This window comes from Geotrypetes seraphini, chromosome 11, assembly GCF_902459505.1.
Source record: "Geotrypetes seraphini chromosome 11, aGeoSer1.1, whole genome shotgun sequence".
NCBI classification, from domain to species: Eukaryota; Metazoa; Chordata; class Amphibia; order Gymnophiona; family Dermophiidae; genus Geotrypetes; species Geotrypetes seraphini.
In genome coordinates this window covers 48,674,284-48,697,462 of record NC_047094.1, presented here as the reverse complement: position 1 = coordinate 48,697,462, position 23,179 = coordinate 48,674,284, and the positions used below count along the sequence as shown (strand labels likewise).

Genomic DNA, 23,179 nt, shown 5'->3' with positions numbered 1-23,179 from the left:
CTTCTTCAGTACAGTAAGATTTTATGTACACAGAGAAGCTGATCAGGTTCCCAATATAAAGCAGAAACAATTCTAAATTATTGTCCCAAAGCACAGTCCACTTAAATACTTCTTGGTGCCTATCAGAGCACCCTTTTCCTGTCACCCTTTTCATGGACATATGGCCAACTCTTCACTTTTGTCTCATTGCATAACCTCATCATGAAAGGGGGGGAAAGACCATGCAGCCAGCCCACTATTATTCTCGGCCGAGCCAAGAAGGAGCCCAAACAACCTGCGCTCAAGCTCCAAATTAAATCAGGGATGCGAGTAGTTACACAGGGGACTGCCCCTGAGCTATAAAATAAATATTAGCAGGCTGGCTAGCCGAGGGGCTGATCCTACAAGTAGCAGACTTCCGCAGTGCAAGTCTGCATCTTCTCCCAGGCAGAGGTCCCAACAAGTGGAAACCTCTGAGCACTGAGCCTCCAAACAAACACTGAGAAAAATACCTGAAAATAATAAAACAACAAAGCAGATCAGAAGCACTTCTGAGCAACTTGCTTGTAGAAAACAAACTTGAGGGGGCAGTAGGAGATGGAGCTGTAAACTGATTGACAGTTTTCTGCAAGCAATTTGCAGGTTCAGATGCAAAACTCTACAGTTCAAGACCACTAGACAGTACATTATATGGCAACAATCCATTCTCAGTAGGAAGGTCAAGTTTCTGGAATCCATTGCTGGGTAGATTATACTTGTGTAAAAATACCAAACAATTTAGGCGACTGCTTAAAACCCATGTTTGTACTGAATTTGTACTGAGAGAGGGTTGATATGCAACTTTTATGTTTTGTTTGTTGATAGATTATGTATGTTGAACTATAACCCGATTAGATATTAGGCAGAAAATAATTTTTTAAAATAAAATAAATAAATATATTAAGCAGCAGCATTCTATGTCTGGTTTGTTTTATATGGTTTTCTTACTCTGCTAGATGATTTTTTCCCACCAGACAAAGTTTCTGGTCTGTCCACCTTGGTGTAATTAGCCTAAAACAGAAAGAAAGAGAAAAAATATATAAAGAAAACAGAATAATAAAGATAAAGAACGAATAATATATAGTAAAAATCAACAAACATCACACTGGAAATACCTAGAGCCCTGTGTTCCAGGAACTAGATGTTACAAAAATCCAAAACACAGACAATACTTAGGCCCTCTTTTACAAAGGTGCGCTAAGCGTTTTAGAGCATGTTTAGCACGCGCTAAATCAACGCGTGCACTAACCACTAACGTGTTCATAGGATAACATGCACGCGTTAGCGTTTAGCGCATTGCTAAAAAGCATAGCGCACCTTTGTAAAAAAGGAGGTTAGAATTCTGCATTCTGGGCACAACACAAACTCCAGCATGCAGAAACAAGATGCATTAAGAATCAACAGCAGCACACAAGAAACACCTGTTACATGCTGTGTCTAATGCATATTAAGAAACAAAGGCAGCATACCAGAAACACAAATTCCAGCACTTTAGGATCAAAATGAAATGAGGATAAGCAAAAGAACAAGGGTAATATCTAGATCCCTGCATACTATATACAATAAAGAGTAGCTCATTCTCTCATTCTCTATCCTGAAGTGTAAAAAAATCTTTTTGCAGACCAAACTAACTTGTTTTTTTTTTTTATAAATCTTTATTCATTTTCAATTCTTACATCAAGTGAATTATAAATAATAAAACAATTTTCACAAATCACTTGTAATTACAATCATATATTCTTATAAAATAAAAATAAATACCTTCACTTTATCAATATTCCCATGACCAATATTCCCCATCTCAACCCAAATATAAACTAACTATGTGCTTAAGATATCTGATCATTAGAGTAAATAGTCAATGGTCCCCATATTTTTTTAAAATTATGAAAATTTCCTTGTTGTAACGCTATCATCTTTTCCATCTTATATACGTGGCAAATTTAACTTAGTATAATCTTTCCAATTTTGAGTAATTTGTTGCATGGCGACCCCTGTCAATATTAATAATAACTTGTTATTATTTGCAGAAATCGGACTCTGAACTCTCATTGCTGTACCAAATAATATAGTGTCATAAGAGAGTCCTACATGATTTTCTAATAATTTATTAATTTGGGGCCAAATTAGTTTCCAAAAGGCATTTACTCATGGACAGAAGAAAATTAAATGATCTAAAGTCCCCACTTCTAATCTACAATGCCAGCATCTATTGGATCGAGTGTTATCTAACTTCTGTAATAGACCAAACTAACTTGTAATAAGACACTCAAACATACTTTTCTCCTGATTTTAAAGCATTTTAATACTGTCACTGAAAAATATCAATACCAATATTAAGAACCATTCTGATCCATCTAATGAAGTTACTTACCTGTAGAAGGTGTTCTCCGAGGACAGCAGGCATATACACCGGGGATTGGTAGATGCTTGGAGAACACTGCATCCTTTTGATCGAGAATATACATTTTTTTCTCATCCCCATACCATGTACTCCCGTCTGGATTATATTTTGGTGTCGTCCTCCCTCTTTTCCAGGGTTGCCACAGTCACCATTGAGGATTCGTCGCTTTCCGATCACGCGGCGGTGACACTCACGTTGAGAGTCACGGATCAGCCTGGGGAGCGCTCTTGGTGCTTTCCCGCGGCATTATATGGTGATAAGGACTTTCACATTTATCTCAGAGCTAAATGGCTTGAGTTCGATTCCGACAATCGTGCGTCGGGGGTGGATCCGGAAATTTATTGGGAGGCTTCTAAGGCGGTCATGCGTGGGCATATTATTCAGTATACTTCTGCTAAGTGGCGGCGGCAGGGAGAGGCGCTCATGACCCTATCGGGGCAGCTGGCCACTTTAAGCAAGCGCCATTACACTAGCTTGGACGCGGCTGAGCTACAGCAACTTAAGTCTCTTCGTCGTCAAATCAGCGATATCCTTGATCAGAGGGCCCGGCAAAACATCTATTATCAGAAGTTTTGACTCTATCAGTGGGGGAGTAAGGCGGGCAAGCTTCTTGCGAATTTGGTCCGTCCTTTCTGAAAGAAACAGCTTATCCAATTAGTGCGTAATAAGCAGGGAGTGTGTTTTACTCAAGAGTCTCATATCCAGGATCAATTTGTGGAGTTTTATCGGTCGCTATATGCGCAGAGAGATTTTACCGAAGCCGAGAGGGATAGTTTTTTACAGGATATTAACCTGCCGCGGCTCTCGGAGTCTCAGGTGGAACAGTTGAATGTGCCTATCTCGGCTGAAGAGATTCGCCTGGGGATCAAAAAGTTGCACCTCGCTAAGTCACCTGGCCCAGATGGCTTTGGACCGGAGTATTACAACCTTTTAACTGATCTCTTGGTTCAGCCCTTGGGGGATTTTTTTCCATCACTTATCCCTTAGTAAGATGGGCCCTCGGAGCAACCTGGCCCATATCACTTTGCTTCCTAAGCCGGGGAAGGACCCTACCCAGGTTGGCTCTTATAGACCGATCTCCTTATTGAATCAAGATGTCAAATTACTGGCCTCACTCTTAGCGGCTAGGTTAAATATGTTTTTACTGCAGCTTATTGGTGAGGACCAGGTGGGGTTTGTTCCGCACCGCTATGCTTCTATGAACTTGTTTAATGCGTTGTCGGCGATACATGATCACAAGGGGAAAGGCGGCACTTCTGCGATTGTTGGTCTTGATATGGAGAAGGCCTTCGACAGCATATCCTGGCAATACTTATTTTGGGTGCTTCTGGAGTATGGTGTGATGGGGAGCTTTGTGCATTGGATTGAGGGGCTTTATACCCACCCATAGGCTCGTCTTATTATCAATGGCGGCCTTTCGCCCTCCTTTGATTTATGTTGGGGGACTCGTCAGGGGTGTCCCCTTTCTCCGCTCTTGTTCATCTTGGCCCTGGAGCCCTTGGCCATTAAGATCCGCACGAGTACGGAGTTGCGAGGGCTGCAGATGGGGCATTATGAGTGCCGCCTTACTCTGTTTGCTGATGATATTCTGCTTTTTCTGAACCAGGCTCCTCTTCACTTGCTGGTAGCTCTTCGCCTGGTGACAGATTTTGGAGCCATCTCGGGCCTTCGGGTGAATTGTGATAAGTCGGAGTTGCTGCCCCTTACGGGTCTTGCTTGGGAACCTTGGCATGCCTGTCTACCCATACCTCCGGTACGAAAACCCATACAGTATCTTGGCATTTATTTACATCCTGATCCACGGGTTCTCTACAAGCGTAATATTCTGGATGCCATTGAAAAAATTCAACTCCATTGCTGCACATGGAAGGCTCTTCCCTTGTCTTTATTTGGTCGGGCTGTCTTGATTAAGATGATTCTTTTGCCTAAAATTCTCTATCCTTTGCAGACGGTGCCCTTCTGGCTCTTACAGCGTGATATTGGCAAACTTTGATCCGTTTTTATTGCTTTTTTGTGGCGCCACCGCTCGGCGCGTATCAGTTATGCCAAGCTGACTCTTCCTAGGGGTCAGGGCAGCTTAGGCCTCCCCGATATTAGACTATATAATGTGGTGGCCCTCCTTCTCTTTGTCCACGAGGGGATCGCGGGATCTGCTCGGGTTTCCCCTGCAGGTTGGCTGCCAGCTTGGTGTGCTCCTTTTACCTTCTTGAATCTTTTACATGCCCCTGCAGCTCCGGGGGGGGGGGGGGGGAGATTACCTTCTAAACTCCGGTTTTTGAGACCTTTTTGTTTGGTGTGGAAATGGTGGCGTCGGGCTCAGGATAGAACTCCCTTTGCTTCTCCGCTTCTACAATTAACAGGTAATCCTGACTTCCTGCCGGGCCTTGGACGTAGTCTCTTTTCAGGTTGGGCTGCTCGTGGGGCCCATACTCTTCATGAGATGATGGATGGTGGCACGGCCTCCTTTTCCTCGTTTGCCTCTTTCCGGGAGTGCTGGGCTGTACCAAACAGTCAATTTTTTGCCTACTTGCAAGCCTGGCATTATTTCTGCAGCCTTCAGCAGTTATATGGGACGCGGTGGTTGTGTGGACCCTTAGATGAGTATTTATTTCGTATTCCCACGGAGGGGGGGTTCCTTATCCGTATGGTATAGGGTGGCCGGCACTGTCTGCTCTGAGGGTCGCCTCTCTCAGTTGCGGGCCGCGTGGAATCGAGATCTGTCTGCCCAATATACCCCTGAGGCCTTTCAGGAGCTTTTTCATACTTTGCAGGTCTTTGTGAAGTCCGCGGTTTGGCAGGGAAACTCAATTCAAGATTCTCCACAGGGCATATATTACCAGGATGTGGGGCGCCCGGATGGGCCTTTGGGATGATGCCGTCTGTACCAAATGTGGAGGAGCACAGGGGTCACTTTTACACTCCTTTTTGGAGCGTCTGTAGGGGTGTTTCCTTATTTGCATCTAAAGGTTAGGCCTCTCTGACATCATCAAGCCTGAACCATTATTTGCAAGAAATCTTTCCAGCCTGAACCTAGCAAGAAGAGAAAGAACACATCTTTGCTGTTTCTGCCTGATGCATTCTGGGTATGTACCAGAACTGTATTCTAGTCAAGGACATCCATCTATGCCTTCATGCTTAGACTGTGTGAATCTTGGGGGAGTTATACTCCTATGCTGTGCTTATCTCTCGAAAGGCGCATGTGTCTCCCAGCCTGTAAGAGACTTTATACAGAAAGGCTATTCATCTAAGATCTGTTTCTGGATTGGTCCGGAGAAATCATCTGACGAGATCCAAGTGAAAAGGTGCTAATTATGATTAGTCTGTGTTTTGGGTGTGGGTGAACTCGCATCTCATCACAGGTGTTCTGCACGCATCTCTTTCATAATAATTAAGACCAGAACAGTTACCTCGTGACTCTCTGCCTGAGAGAGAGTGAATCGGACCTTATACAGATCTGAATTCCATCACCTCAAGGAAACTTTTGCTGCCAATAAATTACAGCTTTACCAGTGGCTGACGAACACTTGTTCCTGTAACCAAAGGATTTCTACATCTGCTAAGCTGAGGAGATGTCTTCCATTTCACCTGATTCCAAGGCCTAACTGGATGGTGAGAATAAGGAACTTATTATCTTATCAGCTGGGGTTAGATAAGTGCATCCGATTGTGATATAGGATAAGGCTTGTAAAGCTACTTTTGGTGATAACTGTAATAGTTTGCTGCTAATCAGGAATAATTATTATTTATAAAGAATTGTTTAGTGTGTGTAAGAAGTAATTTTACTTAGTTATCTAGCAAGTGTGTTGTGATAATTATGTACTGAGTTTCATATATGTAATCAGATATTTTGTGAACAATATTTAGATATTGCTGCTGGCTTGTGAATTATATTTTTCTATTTTCATAATAAAAGTATTTCTCATTAGCCTTGGTCTTGTGTCGTATAAATAGGCAAAGAGTTGAACCTGGATGAGATTATGGTCTTCCCTAGAAACTAACAGGCACGTATTTGTTTATGTACCTGATTAGTGGACCGTAAATATTTCTACATGTCCCACCCTCACTTTGTGGAACACGTCCTTTGCGCAGCTTCGCTTGGTCTTGCAGGTTGAGTTGGAATGGGATTATAAGACGCTGCTTTTAGGGGACCAGACTTTATTGGAGGCTCAGGGCCTTACAGTGCCCCAGCGGCGCTTTATCTACTTGATCTTTTTGCCTGTCAAGCGAACTATACTGCATCACTGGACCCAAGTTGGGGACATCCCTTCTGAAAGCTGGTTGGGACAGATGTCTGAACTGGCTCATTTTGAGTTTAGCTATTACAAACACTCGCTTAATCCTGAGGTGTTGGCATATCTGGCACTCTGGCAGGTGTTTCTGCAGTTACTCTTGGTCGCACATTATAGGGGTGGGTTGGGGGGTTATTGAATGATTGGGGTGTGTGTTTCTGCTTGTGGAGTGTCTGCTTGTTTGTATGTCTGGCTGGAGGGTTGTTTGGGTTGTGGGTGGGTGTTTTCTTCTTATAAAAAATGTAAAGGGGGGAGGAGTTAAGATGGCGTCTCGCCGGTAACCACGCTGAGGAAGGCTACTGTTGGAATTTATTTTACTTCCGCTGTTTAGCGTTCTGAATTACATTAACATGGGTAAGAGAAAGGGGAAAGTAAGGACTTACCCCTCCGAGTCCTCTCCTCTTCCCCTTTCCACCATGGAGAGATTCGTAGTCCGAACAGCAAACATCCCCGGAGCGGGTGCTGGCGAAGGGGTGGCCTTACCCGAGCTCAATGTCACGCTGAGCCCGGAGGAGCGACTTCCACCCTCTGACCCAGGCATGGTGACGCTGCCGGAACAAGCGTTGAGCACGCAGGCTATGATTGGCGCTGCAGATTTTTCAACGGAGGAGGGTGGTATCCGGAGCATGAGAGGAGAAACCAGTCTGCTGGGAGACAATATGGGAGCGAGTTCTGAGCTCCACCTGGTTACTGAAGGTGCTGTAGGAGGTGCAGAGGAGAGGCACGGAGAGAGTTCCAGGTCTGAGAAACTAGATCAGCGGCAGGATATTGGTGAGCAGCAAATTACACCTCTGGTTAAACCTCCCCATGTTACTTTAGACTCTATCTGGGACACTGTAGCTCGTTTAGAGAAGATTTTCATTGGAAATAAGGTTTTGGTGGACAATTCCTTGCAAGACTGTAAAACACGTATTGTCATCCAGGAGGCAAAGAATTTTGAGCTTGAGAAAAAAGTAGAGGAAGTTCAACAAAGTCTTAAGGATTTAAAATCTAATACCTTGATTTATGGACAAGGTATGACTGGACTGAGGAATAAAATGGAGAAAATGGAGAATTATACCCGTAGGTTGAATCTGTGTTTTATCAATTTTCCTCAATCCAGGACTGTAGCCCCCATTGAACTGCTTAAGAAATATCTGATGGAAGTTCTGGGGGTTCCAAAGGAAACTGTGCCTCCATTTTCTCGAGTCTATTCTATGCCGGGGAAGAAACAACAATCTTCTTCCCAAGGAGAACTATCGATGGACAGTTTAAATGTAACACAACTATTAGAAACATCTTTGGAAGAAGAGTGTATAAGAGCCACACTCCTAGTTACATTTGTTTTTGAATCTGACAAGGACTGGGTGATGAGAATGTTTTTTCGTAACTCTGATAAATTGTTTTTGGGAGGTAAAATTTGGGTTTTCCCTGATGTCTGTGTAGACACTCAGGAGAAAAGGAAGCAATTTTTGGCTCTACGATCTCAGGTGATAGCCCTGGGTGCTCATTTCTTTTTGCGTTTTCCTTGTAAATGTTTAATATTATATGAGTCAAATAGATATCTTTTCTTTGACCACAAACAACTGGAGGCTTTTCTTGAGAACAAGCGTAAAATGCAGGTACAGGTATCGGGTCAGGGGGAAAGAGTATAATTATTATAATAATTATTAGTAAGTGGAAGATTATAGTAGTTTAGGCGGCGAGACGTTGTCATTGTTGTCATTATTGATTTAATTAAATTATTTTCTTTTTTCTGAGATGTGCCTCTTTTTCCTTATCCTCTCCCTATTTTTAATTGAGGACTTACAGAGAAAGTTGCTATGAATATATTTGCTTTTTGAATTTCAAATGGGAAATATTATTTAGTGGTTTGTTTTTGTAATTAGCAATATGCTTTCTATTTCTTAATGCATTTTTATATTGTATGTTTATTTAAAATTGCATATATAAATTTAAAAAAAAAATAAAAAATGTAAAGGGTCAGCTGGGTGACTGGGCTTGTACTTCTCTTTCCCATTCTCCCTTATGGGGGTTTGTGGGGCTGGTTGTCTCTCTATGCCTTTCTATGGTACTGGGGACGCACCCCTCTTTCCTTTCCTTTTTGTTTTCGCTCTTTTGGTGTCTTCCCTTGTGGGGGGATGTCGATCTCTCTTTGTTGTTGCCTTGTTGTCTTTTAGCTTTGTGCTACCAGTTTGGCTTTGGTACATAGCTGTAGAGGATGTGCATTTTATTGTCTATTTCCTGCTTATCTGTATTTGAGTCTCTGTTTTTTTGTATTGCCTGTTGCCCTGTTGTTGTACCCTTTCTAATAAAAATACTTACCAAAAAAAAAAAAAGAACTTTCAGCTCAATTGGTATTGCAACCCAACAAAAAAGCTAGAAAACTGCATAAACAATGTAATATAAGCATCAGGTGAAAGCTAATTTTCTAATAAGCTGCCTATATGTCTAACACAGATCTTGCAGAAATATTCATTCACTAGACTTCATTCACAATTGCCCGGAGGGTGGGAGGTTCCCCTATTTAATAAACCCCTCCAGCTTAGCCTACCTATTACAGTGAGGGGAGGGGAGGGGAGTAAGATGGACTCCAGATTCACAATGAAATATAGGTGGGGTCTTCTCCCACCAAAATGCTATGGCTGCTCCCTTCTGCTGTATTCTCCGGCCCAGCCAGCTCAGAGGCCAAAGATCTAATCCAAGAAATGGACCCAGTCTTCTGGATGGCTACATGCAGCATTGCCACTGAGCTACCAGGTTGGCCTACAGTAATAGTTTTAACAAAGATACACAGAAGGTGCTCCCCTAGGGTGCTACCTAAAAACTATCTGCATTGAAACAAAGACTGTACGCACTTTTTATCAACAGGTACATTCATTTGCACCTAATCTTTCAACAGGATGAATTTTTTTCTGGCAACACTAAAGTAGAGATAAGAAAATGTGCTCTGTGAATAGACCTTTCCTCTATCAATATGCCTTTGGGAATGCCTTTTCTTAATGTGGTCAAACGTCTACATTGAGGAGCTATGTGTGGACTTCTACAAATGACAATTTTCAGAAAGGCAATTAATGCCCACACAGCATTTTTTTATCCACATATGTCACTTGAAAATTAAATGTATCCCTTAAATGTAACCCTGGAGTATAAACCATCATGTTTACCTCCTCTGAATTGGTCCTTTGTCTGTGGCTGTTGACACCACTTTCATTTTGGACATACACATGGATTCCATCATCTTCTGCTTGCCACACTTGACTTGTAGATCTGTGAGCTGCTTCTAATTCATCTTTGGAGGCTTCTTCATTGAATTCATCTGTGTCTTGAGCTGGTGTTTGCTCCTGATGTAAAGAAGTCTGTAAATGAACTTCAGGAATACTCTTTACAAGCAAAGGAGTCCGATGAGGCCTCTGCATAAAATTCAAAAATTGTGAACAATGATCAGACAAGAGCCATTTGCACCACAAAACATCAGAGCAAACAATCTTTATCCCCCCTAAAGACTGAGTGCTGGTCAGAGGTATCACAATACACTGAACCACTGGGGGATGAACAATAAGAGTATATTAGTTCTTACCTGCTAATTTTCTTTGAGTCCCTCTAGACTAGTGGTCTCAAACCCAAACCCTCTGCAGGGCCACATTTTGGATTTGCAGGTACTTGGAGGGCCTCAGAAAAAATAGTTAATGTCTAAAAATAGTTAATGTCTTATTAAAGAAATGACAATTTTGCACGAGGTAAAACTCTTTATAGTTTATAAATCTTTCCTTTTGGCTAAGTCTTAATAATAATATTGTAATTTGTAGCTAAAGAGACACATGATGAAGAAACTGTTTTATTTTACTTTTGTGATTATGATAAACATACCGAGGGCCTCAAAATAATACCTGGCGGGCCACATGTGGCCCCCGGGCCACGAGTTTGAGACCACTGCTCTAGACCAGTTCAGACCAGCTCCATTAATTTGTATTATTCTACCAACATGTAGAGACTAAACTACTAGGGAATGATGCGGAAATAGGAAAGAATTGCCGTTCTCGTCCAGTATTCCAGCGGTAGCGGTTGGCCGTTCCCCAGTAGTGCCATGGGAACAGTAGTGCCATGGTAGCAATGGAAGGAAGGAAGAGTTGGAGCCATTGGATGACCATGGAATAAAGGGAGTGCTAAAGGAGGACAAAGCCATCGCCGACAAACTGAACACATTTTTTTGCGTCTGTATTTACCGAACAGGATATACACAACATACCGGAAGCCGACAGGCTATACGCAGGAAACAATTACGGGAAACTGACAGGGTTGACGGTCAGTCTAGTAGAGGTATGCAGGCAGATTGATAGGCTTAAAATCGATAAATCTCTAGGACCGGATGGCATCCATCCGAGGGTAATCAAAGATCTGAAATGGGCTATAGCTGAACTGCTTTAACTACTAGCCAATCTGTTGATCAAATCAGGAAGGATTCTGAAGACTAGAAAGTGGCGAATGTTACACCGATCTTCAAGAAAGGTTTGAGGGGAGATTCGGGAAACTACAGACCAGTGAGTCGGACCTTGGTACTAGGAAAGATGGTAGAGGCGCTGATAAAGGACCACATCATTCATCACCTTGACAGACACAATCTGATGAGGACCAGCCAGCACTGCTTCAGCAAAGAAAGATCTTGCTTGATGAACTTGCTACACTTCTTCGAGGGAGTAAACAGGCAGCTAGACAAGGGTGACCCGGTCGACATTGTATATCTGGATTTTCAGAAGGCGTTCGACAAGGTTCTGCATGAACGACTACTTCAAAAAACTGCGAGCTAGGAATGATTAAGAAAGGGATCACGAACAGATCAGAGAAGGTTATCATGCTGTTGTACCGGGCCATGGTACGCCCTCACCTGGAATACTGCATCTAGCACTGGTCGTCGTACATGAAGAAGGACATTGTACTACTCGAAAGGGTCTAGAGAAGAGCGACTAAAATGCTTAAGGGGCTGGAGGAGTTGCCGTACAGTGAGAGATTAGAGAAACTGGGCCTCTTCTCCCTTGAAAAGAGGAGACTGAGAGGGGACATGATTGAAACATTCAAGATACTGAAGGGAATAGACTTAGCAGATAAAGACAGGTTGTTCACCCTCTCCAAGGTAGAAAGAACGAGAGGGCACTCTCTAAAGTTAAAAGGGGATGGATTCCGTACAAACATAAGGAAGTTCTTCTTCACCCAGAGAGTGGTAGAAAACTGAAATGCTCTTCCGGAAGCTGTTATAGGGGAAAACACTCTCCAGGGATTCAAGACAAAGTTAGACAAGTTCCTGCTGAACCAGAATGTATGCAGGTAAGGCTAGTCTCAGTTAGAGCACTGGTCTTTGACCTAAGGGCTTCCGTGTGAGTGGACTGCTGGGCACGATGGACCACTGGTCTGACCCAGCAGCGGCAAATCTTATGTTCTTAATATTGTGGTAATGGAGATCCAGGGCACATTCCGCAAGCCTACATTTTTATGTTCCTAGTGGTCTAGTGGCTACTTCAAGGGCAGGAAAGAGCCCAACTCCTTTTCTGCTCCTTCCGATGCTCAAGCCACCATCCATCCATATCTTTCCTCTCCCCTGCCATCCACCACTCCCTACCTCCCACCAGCCTACCCCCTCCCCGTGGTGCAATCCCGATGCAACCCTGCACCCTACCCTAGTGGTCTAATGGCTTCTTTGGGGACAGGAAAGAGCCAACTCTTTCCTGTCCCCGTTATTGAGAGCCACACTGGTCCAAAGATGTTTAAATGGCTGCTGAGACTGCATGGAGCAGCTTGCGAGACTTGAAGTCTACCACATGCTGGAGACCAAGAAATACTGACTGCCAGGGGGTTATATAGGGTTTTCAAGTGATGACATCATAACTCAGCAGCTTTCAGTCATAAGAACATAAGAAATGCCACTGCTGGGTCAGACGAGTGGTCCATCATGCCCAGCAGTCCGCTCACGCGGTGGCCCTTAGGTCAAAGACTAGTGCCCTGAGACTAGTCTTACCTGCGTAAGTTCTGGTTCAGTCTCCGTAAACTGAAACGGTTTTCAGTACAAGTAACGTCATATTCAACTGACATATGCTTACCTGACATAGTTGCTCAAGTTATGCCACACTTAATTGATATAGTTACTCAAGTGATGCATGCTTAACTGTCACACATTAAAATGACAGATATTCAAGTGGCTGGCAACAAGAAACATTTTACAAAAACAATCAATACATAAAATCCCCCATTTAAAGGCAGTGCGAACACGCGGTAGCCAATCAGCTAGTGGCTCTGTATGGACAGCAGCGAAGGAAGGTCGCTCCTGCCTCAGTTCAATGCTGGACCATCAGGGATACTAAAAGTACATAGGGAAAGAGGAAGGGAGGTAAACATTCTTAGAATTGACTGTGACAGGGGCGGGAGGGATCCCTGCTTTCCCAGCCCACCACTAGACCACCAGTGATTTAAAAAGGTACACCAGGGAGGGGGAGGGAGGTAAAAGTTAGTATAGTCGGCCAGGACAGGAGATGGAAGGGATCCATCCTGTCCCAGCCCATCGCTGGACCACCAGGTCTCATGGAAGCCCCGCAAAGGCCTGCAACAGGTTTTGGGAGGGGGGACAGCACTCACCCAAATATAAACCAAGACCTCCATTTTTGGTCCTTTTTTTTGCCCCAAATTTCAATTTATATTTGAGAATATACGGTATATCAAAAATCTAATAAACATAATAAACGTTCCTGCTCCAAACGCAAAGACTTCTATTGTGCTTGGAGAACAAATGCAACAACCACCACTACATCATAGCCTTATAAATCCTCACCAGAGACTGAATGAACTTCCACCCAGAAGATAGCCACTAGAGACCAACCAAATTTCAGTTTCAGTGTCAAATCCTTTTTCTATCCATTTCAGTTTCAGCTGAAAGGTTATTTTAATTTTCACCCATGTTTTTGGTTTTGTCCAAAACTGACCATGTTTTTTCAAACAAAGCTGAAAATTTGTGCTTTGTCCAATTTGTTTCACTCCCTCCCACCAAACAGATTTTCCTACTTTTCCTGGATCCTCCCCTCCCCCTCATGTGCCTCTCCCTAGTTCTATCTTACAATACCTGTTGGTCTAGGGGTGTATTTGGGGTAGAAGCAATTCCCAGTTATTCCTGCCCATTCCAGCTCTACTCTCAAAAAGGCTACTTTAAGTGGGGCATCGATCAAGCTCTGACTACACCATTGGACCACCAGAGATTGCAAGGTAGTCCCAGGGTTACTCTTAGTATGCTTTTTTTGATACTGCAGTTATGATTTTGCACAATAGTTTATACGGTAAACAGAATGCTCCAAATAAATTAAGCCAGCAAATTTCAGATGATAAAGCCTCTCTGTGGAATTATGATTTCAGCCATCACTCCAAGTGTAGTGCAAAGTCAGCCATTTTAAAGCATTATGAGTTTTAGTTTGTTTTCTTTCTTTTTTTAAATTCTTTATTGATTTTTAAAACTTACAATAAGTGTAATAGCATATAACATCATTTCATAATACATCACTTAATAGCCTATCAAAATTTAATTCAGATTCCATATTCCTCCCTCCCTTATATTCAATTTGCATTCATAAGAAAACCATTTTTTAAAAGGGGAAAAATGGTATTCATTCATTGCAGCATTTTGTTAATGGCTCCCAAATATCCAGCTTCAAGATGACAGTGCCAGCATCTATTAGGCTTATTATTAGTTTGTTTTCATTAGTTGCAACCCATGTGTGTGGAAGCTATTTTGCTTGGAGATAAAATACAATCTTTCACTATTTAAATTATTATATTCTAGCTTGGATATTGTTGGTTTAGCAGAGGGATGCAGACTGGAAGCTCTGACAATCCCCAGCGGTCCTCACTGTTTCACATTTACAAAATTAAACAAAACCAGGTGATGAGCTTTGACTGTAGTTCAGTTAGCCTCTCATAGCCACTATTATCCTGGAATTCCTCAGAGCTGCAGCAAGACTGAAAAGACAAAGCCTGGAACCAATAATGACCCCTTACCCACGAGAACTTCAAGAAACACTGATGATCTCTCATGACCTTTCTATGACCATAATATGTGGGTCCAATGAAGTCAAACTCCCCTTGTCACATGACCATAACAACAGGGCACAAAGTCTTCATCCATAAGCGGTTAATATGCAGCACCAGACTGATACCTAACGCAGCTTAGTAATTGCATGATTAAAAGATGCCTGCTAGCAGCTTATTTCTTCCCTCCCCCCAGGGGGTCCAACAATTCTCCCTCTCTTCTCTCCACTCCCTCTGTGGGCACCATCTTCCTTTTGCTCCATCCTCTTTAAAAAAATGTTTACCTATACATGCAATATGCAACAGCAACTGCCCTCCCTTTCTCTGTCATCTAAAAATGTCTGCCCTCTCCTTTTCTGTCATCTACCCACCCTCCCCACTCAATGTCTGCACTCTCTCCCCCACCCCCCTTTCATCTACTCCCTCTTCCGCTGCAATAAAAAATAAACCTTCCTTAGCCCCTTGATGCCTCTTTCCTTTCCTAACCCTTTCATCTCCCTCCTCGTGACTCTTTAAACTCCTTTCTCCTGAATTTCTTCCTCACCCCACCTTGAGACCTACCACCCGCCCAGGTCCAGGTCTCATCTGCAGCACAGCCTCCACGACATACGAGTTATCTTTGCTGTTCTGGTGGGCTCAGAACTTGGAGCCGCTCTAGAGCAGGACGGTGGCGATACCAGGTTGTTGCGAGTTGATGGGGGGTGGTGGGATGAGCAAGGAGCCTGCAAAGGAGCTCAGTGCATAGCGGCATCTCACAGAAGTAAAGGGCAAGGGTGTGCTGTGAGTGGGGCTTACAGCTGCCTCACCTAGGACTCTTCCACGGTCCACTGCAAAATGTTCCTGCCAGCAGCATGTAAACACAGGGCCTTGCTAAAACTGCAGCTGTTGACTAATGCGGCGCAGAAGCGATGATCCGCCTGCTAGCCACCTTCTGTCATTAGACAGCAGAGACCCAATCCTGCTGCAAGTCTGCTGGGGGCAAGTCCTCCATGCTGGCCCAGGGGTGGGAAAAAGCTGTGACAGACCAAACACTTCATGGGAAGGATGGAGAGGCAGCCTATGGCTGACTCTGCTGGAACCAGAAACAGGCAATTGCATCTGAACGTGTTGTAACTTCCAGAAGAGCCAGCCTTCAGCCTGCCGCGTTAATCGCAATTAAATACTTTAGTGGGCATTAAAAAATTAATGTGTCAATTGCAATATTAACGCATTAAATCTGCAGCCCTAACTTAAACATGACACCAAGGGATAATTTTCAAAGGAATTTATGCTTACGTAGGTGCTTACAAAATTCCCCCTGGACTATCAATGAATGTGTGTGATATGCATGTGTGTTACTGAGAAATACCTGATTTGGGGCAGGATAAGCACTTCTACTTGTATTTTATGAAATACAAGTGTATGGGTCAATTTACATCTGTAATGGAACCAGTGTGTTACTGAGTATAAATCTAGAAGTCTATTTTATAAAGGCATATGTTTCCATTATTAAAACAGACAAATGTATACAATCCTATACTCTCCTGTATCTTTAGGCACTGAGAGGAAATGAACCTGTAGTTGGGAGAAAGGAAGAGGGAGATTTGAGGGAAACAGATGCAGTTCTTAGTTCTTCATATTATACACACTCACCGTCTTGGGTGTGGTAATTTGTTGGATAAGGGACACGCGATCCTGGATGGGTTTGCTGATGGTCACTGAGCGAGGCAATTGGCGAGAAGGACTCTCTAGCAGAGGGGCACCTGAATTCCAGAGAAAACATAACATAACAACATAAGAGCTGCCATACTGGGACAGACCAAAGCTCTATCAAGCCCAGTATCCTGTTTCCAACAGTGGCCAACCCAGGTCACAAGTACCTGGCAAGCAAGATTCCAAAGAGGAAAACAGATTTTATGCTGCTTGTCCTAGGAATAAAGCAGTGGATTTAGCCCTTCTTAATAATGGCTTATGGATTTTCTTTTAGGAAATTATCCAAATCTTTTTTTAAATTCTGCTAAGCTAGCTGCTTTCACCACATTCTCTGGCAACAAATTCCAGAGTTTAATTACAAATTGAGTGAAGGGACAAAGGAAGGAGCACTAGCAAATGCCTTCTCCAGAACAGTTTTTACTCTTCCACTTTTTAGATTTTTATTTGCCAAACGACAATACAGCAATTAAAACAGATTTCAAGCACTTACTTAAACCTATTCTCAAGAAGTGCAAAACTTGCACTTACCAACTACAGTGAGTCACATGACAACTAAAGGAGGCAAATGTCTAACACAGAAGCAGGCAGGGGCACACTTGGGTAAATCAATAAGAATTATTCAGTGAACACAATACACAGATTGTGTAGAAAAAGCTCTTCTATTTTCTTACCATGCATAGTGGGACTGGTACATCCTTTTTGAATGGAGTCATATGGCAGCTTGGAGCCATCAGAAGGAAATCTAGAAGCAGAAACAATAAGAAATCAGCATCAGATTACAGATGTTGAATAATCAATCATCACCAAAAGCTGATGAGTCTGTCATTGATAGAAGTGATGATATTCCAGCTGATTGGTTCTGATACACTTTTCGTGAAGTAAATCCTGACACTCTCTCCAAGACTATTTTGAAATCTGGCAAGGGAAATTGTGATTTGGACCCTTGCCCAGTCTCAATGTTAAAATGTATTCTGCAAGTAGGCCTTCTGGCTACCAAATGTTTATGAAAGGATGTCTTCCACTCAGTATAAGTACTATACCTTTCCAGCCAACTTTGAAAGACCCTGCTAAATCAACTAATATCTTCCAAAATTTACTATCCTATAGTTAATATTCCTTTTCTTGCTAAAATAGGAAAAGCATTGATGGTTTATCTGCTAAATGATATGCAAACTGATTTTCAGAAAATTTCAGTACTGAAACTTGTTTGTTTTCATTAGTTAATGAACCAATATTATTGATCGATCAAGATCGGTCTGCCATCTTAATGCAACTGGATCTTTCATCTGCATTTGACCTGGTCGTTTCATGATTTACTGGGACTTCTTGATTCTCTGAATATCTGGTTCAGTAATTTCTTCTTCTCTGCCTTCTTAAAAAAACAGTAGTTATAAAGTTTCATCCACTTGGAGTTCAGGCTGCGACGTTTCACAAGGATCCCTGTTGACCCCAATTTAATGTATTCTTTATTTGAGAGGGGGAACGGAAGAGCACAAAACCTTAAGTTTGTCTTATTTCATTTATATGGATGACATTTAGATTGGTTTTCCTTTAAATATTACCATTCAAAACATTTTTGAATGAATGCTTTTTGATCATTTCTAGCTCTATGGCCAATCATTGCCTTAAATTCTGATAAGACAACATTATTATGAGTGAATAGCAAATCTCTACTGTTCTAGTATTTAACCCAGTATTAAATGGTCAAAATATTCTTATACAATCTGAGGTTCAAAGCTTAGGAGTTGAAAGGGGACTGTTAAATATAACAATCTTCTTCAGTTGTTTCTCCAACTTTGTACATTACACAGGATCCATTTTTTATTTCTCTTTGGATGACATGCAAAAAATTACTAAATTTTTATTTTTCAAGGATTATTGCAATGTATTATACTTATGTCTGACTAAGAATTCCATTTCCAGGATCCAGCTGTTGCAAAATACAGCTGCAAAGAGCTTGATCCATAAATTTAAATTTCATAGTGTATCACTACTAATTAAAGCTGAAGCGTGGCTTGGATCCACAGCCGAATGGACGGGTGATTGAATAGCTCCGTGGTAATAGGCTTCATAAAAGATAATATATTATATTATCTTTATTACCTGTATTTACGAGATCGGAGCTTAATATGGCATCAAATAAACATCAGAAAGGAGAAATGTCGGGTTCAGGCAACCGCAAAACGATCTAAGCCGGAACCGGCGACGCCAACGAAAGTACCACTACCAAAAGAGGAAAGAAATTATATTTTTGCGGAGCTCCGGCAAATTAAAGATATTGTCTCTAATAATTCAAAAGCACTTCAAGAGTTAAGGATAAGGTAGCAAACCTCACGAAAAATATGGATATTATAGATCTCAAACTGGACCAACTGGAAAAATGAACGGAAGCGAATGAGAATGAGATACAGCAGTGCAAAATTGATAAGAAAATAATAAGAACATAAGAACATAAGAACTGCCATCTCCGGATCAGACCTTCAGTCCATCAAGTCCGGCGATCCGCACACGCGGAGGCCCTGCCAGGTGTTCACCTGGCTTAATTTATATCCTTATCCTTATATCCATATCCTTATATGCCTCTCTTAAGGAGATATGCATCTAGTTTGCTCTTGAAGCCTAGGACGGTCGATTCCGCAATAATCTCCTCTGGGAGGGCATTCCAGGTGTCAACCACTCTCTGAATGAAACAGAACTTCCTGACATTAGTCCTGAACCTGTCCCCCCTTAGCTTCATTACATGTCCTCTAGTCCGTGTCAAATTGGACAATGTAAATAATCTTCTCTGCTCTATTTTGTCGATTCCTTTCAGTATTTTGAAGGTCTCGATCATATCCCCACGCAGTCTCCTTTTCTCAAGGGAGAACAATCCTAGTGTTATAAGTCTGTCCTCGTATTCCAGTTTCTCCATACCCTTCACCAGTTTTGTTGCTCGTCTCTGCACCCTCTCCAGCAGTTTTATATCCTTCTTTAGGTAGGGAGACCAATGTTGGACGCAGTATTCCAAGTGTGGTCTGACCATTGCCCTATAAAGCGGCATTATAACTTTCTCCGATCTACTCGAGATTCCTTTCTTTATCATGCCCAACATTCTATTTGCCTTCTTTGCCGCTGCCGCGCATTGTGCCGACGGCTTCAGGCTCCTATCTATCAGTACACCCAGGTCCTTTTCTTGTTCACTCTTCCCCAGAGTTGCACCTGACATTGTATACTCGTATTCCTTATTCTTATTGCCTAAATGCATTACCTTGCATTTCTCCACATTGAAATTCATCTGCCATTTCTCCGCCCATGTTTCTAACCGACACAAGTCGCTCTGGAGTTTCTCTCTATCCTCCTGCGATCTGATTGCCCGGCATAGTTTTGTATCGTCTGCAAACTTGATGATCTCACTGGATGTTCCTTCCTCCAGGTCATTGATATAAATATTAAAAAGGATCGGCCCAAGTACCGAGCCCTGGGGTACACCACTAGTCACTTTCTCCCAGTCGGAGAACTTCCCATTTATGCCCACTCTCTGCTTTCGGTTTTCCAGCCATTTGCCTATCCATCTTTGTATATCCCCCTCTATGCCATGGCTTTGTAGTTTCCTGAGAAGTCTTTCGTGTGGAACTTTGTCGAACGCTTTCTGGAAGTCCAAGTATATTATGTCCACCGGTTTCCCACTATCAATTTGCTCGTTCACGGTCTCAAAAAATTGGAGTAAATTCGTCAAACATGATTTCCCTTTCCTGAATCCATGTTGACTGGGTTTCATCAAGTCGTGTGCGTCCAAGTGCCGGACTATGCTATCCTTGATCAGTGCTTCAACCATCTTGCCGGGGACAGACGTAAGACTCACAGGTCTATAGTTGCCTGGTTCCCCTCTCGATCCTTTTTTGAAAATTTGGGGTGACGTTCGCTATCCTCCAGTCTTCCGGTATCTGTCCAGTTCTGATTATCAGGTTTGCAAGTTTTTGCAATAACTCTCCGATTTCAACCTTCAATTCCTTTAAGACTCTCGGGTGAATTCCATCCGGTCCAGGGGATTTGTCACTTTTAAGTTTGTCGATCTGATAGTATATCTGGTCTAAGTCCACTTCAACTGTGGTGAGGCTGTCTTCTATTTCTCCTGCAAACACTTTCTCCGCTTCAGGTATTGTTGAGGTGTCCTCCTTCGTAAAGACGGACACAAAGAAGGAATTTAGTTTGTCTGCGATTTGTTTATCTTCCTTGATGTACCCTTTTCTTCCCTGGTCGTCCAGGGGTCCCACTGCCTCTTTTGCAGGTTTTTTCCCTTTCACGTATCTAAAGAAGGGCTTGAAGTGTTTGGCCTCCTGGGCTATTTTTTCCTCATATTCCTGTTTTGCATCCCTCACCGCCTTGTGACATTTCTTCTGATTATCTTTATGTTTGTTCCAGGCTTCGGTTGTCTTTATGCTTTTCCATTTTTTTGAAAGAGTCCTTCTTTTCTTTTAAGGCTTCCTTCACCTGTATGGTAAGCCATGCCGGTTCTCTTTTGCTCTTTGTTCTCCGATCTTTGGAAATCCTCGGAATGTAGAGATCTTGTGCTTCTGTGATAGTATTTTTCAGTAGGGACCATGCCTGATCTACCGTTTCAAGTTTGTCCACCATCTTCTCGAGTCGTTTTTCTACCATGGCTCTCATGCGATCGTATTTACCCTTTTTAAAGTTCAAGGTGGTGGTTAAGGTTTTGGCATGTTTCCCTTTCCCGATGTCAAGTTTAAAGTTGATTACATTGTGATCACTCGTTCCCAGTGGAACCATGACTTCCACTTCTGTTATCGGTCCCGTGAGACCATTTAGGACCAAGTCCAAGGTGGCGTTGCCTCTTGTCGGCTCTTTTACCATTTGTTCCAGGAAGCAATCCCCTAGCACCTCCAGGAACTTGGCCTCCTTGCCGCAGTTGGAGGTTGCTAGTTTCCAGTCTATCCCTGGGAAATTGAAGTCTCCCAATATAATTATATTGCCTGTCTTGCATTCTTGTTTGATTTCCTCCATCATTTCTGAGTCAGTTTCCTCCGCCTGTCCTGGGGGACGATAGTAAAGGCCAATTTTCGTATCTGCGCCATATTGACCAGGAATTTTGATCCAGAGTGACTCAAGCTTCTCTTTCATTTCTGTTGTAACCATTTCAACAGAATCTATTTCCTCCTTAACATATAGAGCAATACCTCCACCTTTCTGCCCTACTCGATCTCTTCTATACAGTTTGTATCCCTGTAGTACTGTGTCCCATTTGTTTTCTTCATTCCACCATGTTTCTGTTATGCCAATGATATCCAATATGTCATGTCTTGCTATTGTCTCTAGTTCCCCCATTTTGTTACCTAGACTTCTAGCATTCGTATACATACATCTAAGTTCCCTTCGTGTTACCTTTTTGGACCTTCTACTCTTGGCTGTCCCTGTAATTTCAATTACGGTATCCTTTACTGCTCCTGTGTTATCACCCTTGTTTGCTGTGTGGTCGTCCCCTCCTGTGTCTGAGTTGTCCCTTCCTGCTTTTTCTCCCTTATTGGCTGTGAGGTTGTCTTCTCTTGTGTAGGAGTAGTTGTCCTTGGCTTCTTCGTCGGGGCATCCTGCTATCCGTGTCATCGACCGGTGGTCGACTGTCGGCTTTCCCCTATCTTTCAGTTTAAAGCCTTCTCGATTGCCTTCTTCATGTTGCCTGCCAAAACTCTTGCTCCTTCCTTGTTGAGGTGTAGTCCGTCCCTTCTGTAGTACTTGCTTTTTCCCCAGAACGCCGTCCAGTTGCGCACGAAGTCGAAGCCTTCTTCTTCGCACCATCGTCTCATCCAGGCGTTGATTACTTGCAATTCCCCTTGTCTCTTTCCATCCGCTCTTGGTACTGGGAGGATCTCAGAGAAGGCCACCTTCACCTCCCTGATCTTCAGTTGTCTTCCGAGTGAGCGGAAATCTAACGGAATCTAACGAAAGATTTGGAAGATTGTATTAATAGAGGAAAAATAAATAATTTGAGGATTATCGGGATACCAGAGGGAGTGGAAAAAAAAGACCCGATTGCCTTTTTAGAAAATTTCCTCCGAAGATCCTGCCTATTAAATCGAGATTTCCACTTGAGCTGGAAGGGCTCAAAGGATTCCTGCAAAGAGATCTAAGCAGCAACAGGGCCCAAATCCTTTAATTTTCAGACTTTTGAGACATCAACAAGTTATGGAGATTATCAGACTAGCAAAAGAAAATAAAAATCTAAAGTGTCAGGATTCGAAAATACATATTGTACCTGACTATGCTAGGAATACTGCATACAAAAGGAAACAACAGTTGGAAATGTGGCCAAAGTTAAAATCTCTTGGTGCTAGATATTGGTTGATGTACCCTGCTATAATGAGGGTAACATATGACAATAAAACTTTAAATTTCGATGACCCTACAAAATTACAGGAATTCCTGGAAAAATGTGAACCGATGTCTTTATGAAAGGATATTATATCAAACATCAATTTTATTAGTGTCATGGTTATATTGAATGAAACGTTTATTCATGATTTGCCAGTACTTTGGCTTGTTTTATTTCTCTAGGTTTTACTTTGAAGCTTGAAGCTATATTTATGTAGTGACATTGGTGCATAATGGAACATTTTGAATAAACTGTTTTAACTGCTTTTGAGGTTAAAATTCTCTTTAGAATGTTTCCTAATGGATCGTTCAGGATATATGCAAATAACTTTGGAATATGGATAGAAGAATGGAATTGTTATTTTAATTCCAA

General features: G+C 42.4%; 1 protein-coding gene across 2 annotated transcripts in view; it reads right to left on the bottom strand.

The window, feature by feature from the left end:
* WDR90 (WD repeat domain 90) overlaps window positions 1–23,179 on the bottom strand; it is a 247,472-nt gene that overhangs the window by 183,117 nt on the left and 41,176 nt on the right. For both annotated transcript variants that reach the window (XM_033914400.1, XM_033914401.1), the window contains exons 7-10: window positions 17,115–17,185; window positions 16,384–16,493; window positions 9,858–10,103; window positions 967–1,029 (exon numbers count right to left, since the gene is read on the bottom strand). In XM_033914400.1, coding sequence (XP_033770291.1) covers window positions 967–1,029; window positions 9,858–10,103; window positions 16,384–16,493; window positions 17,115–17,185 — 490 coding nt within the window. The remainder of the gene's footprint in view (window positions 1–966; window positions 1,030–9,857; window positions 10,104–16,383; window positions 16,494–17,114; window positions 17,186–23,179) is intronic.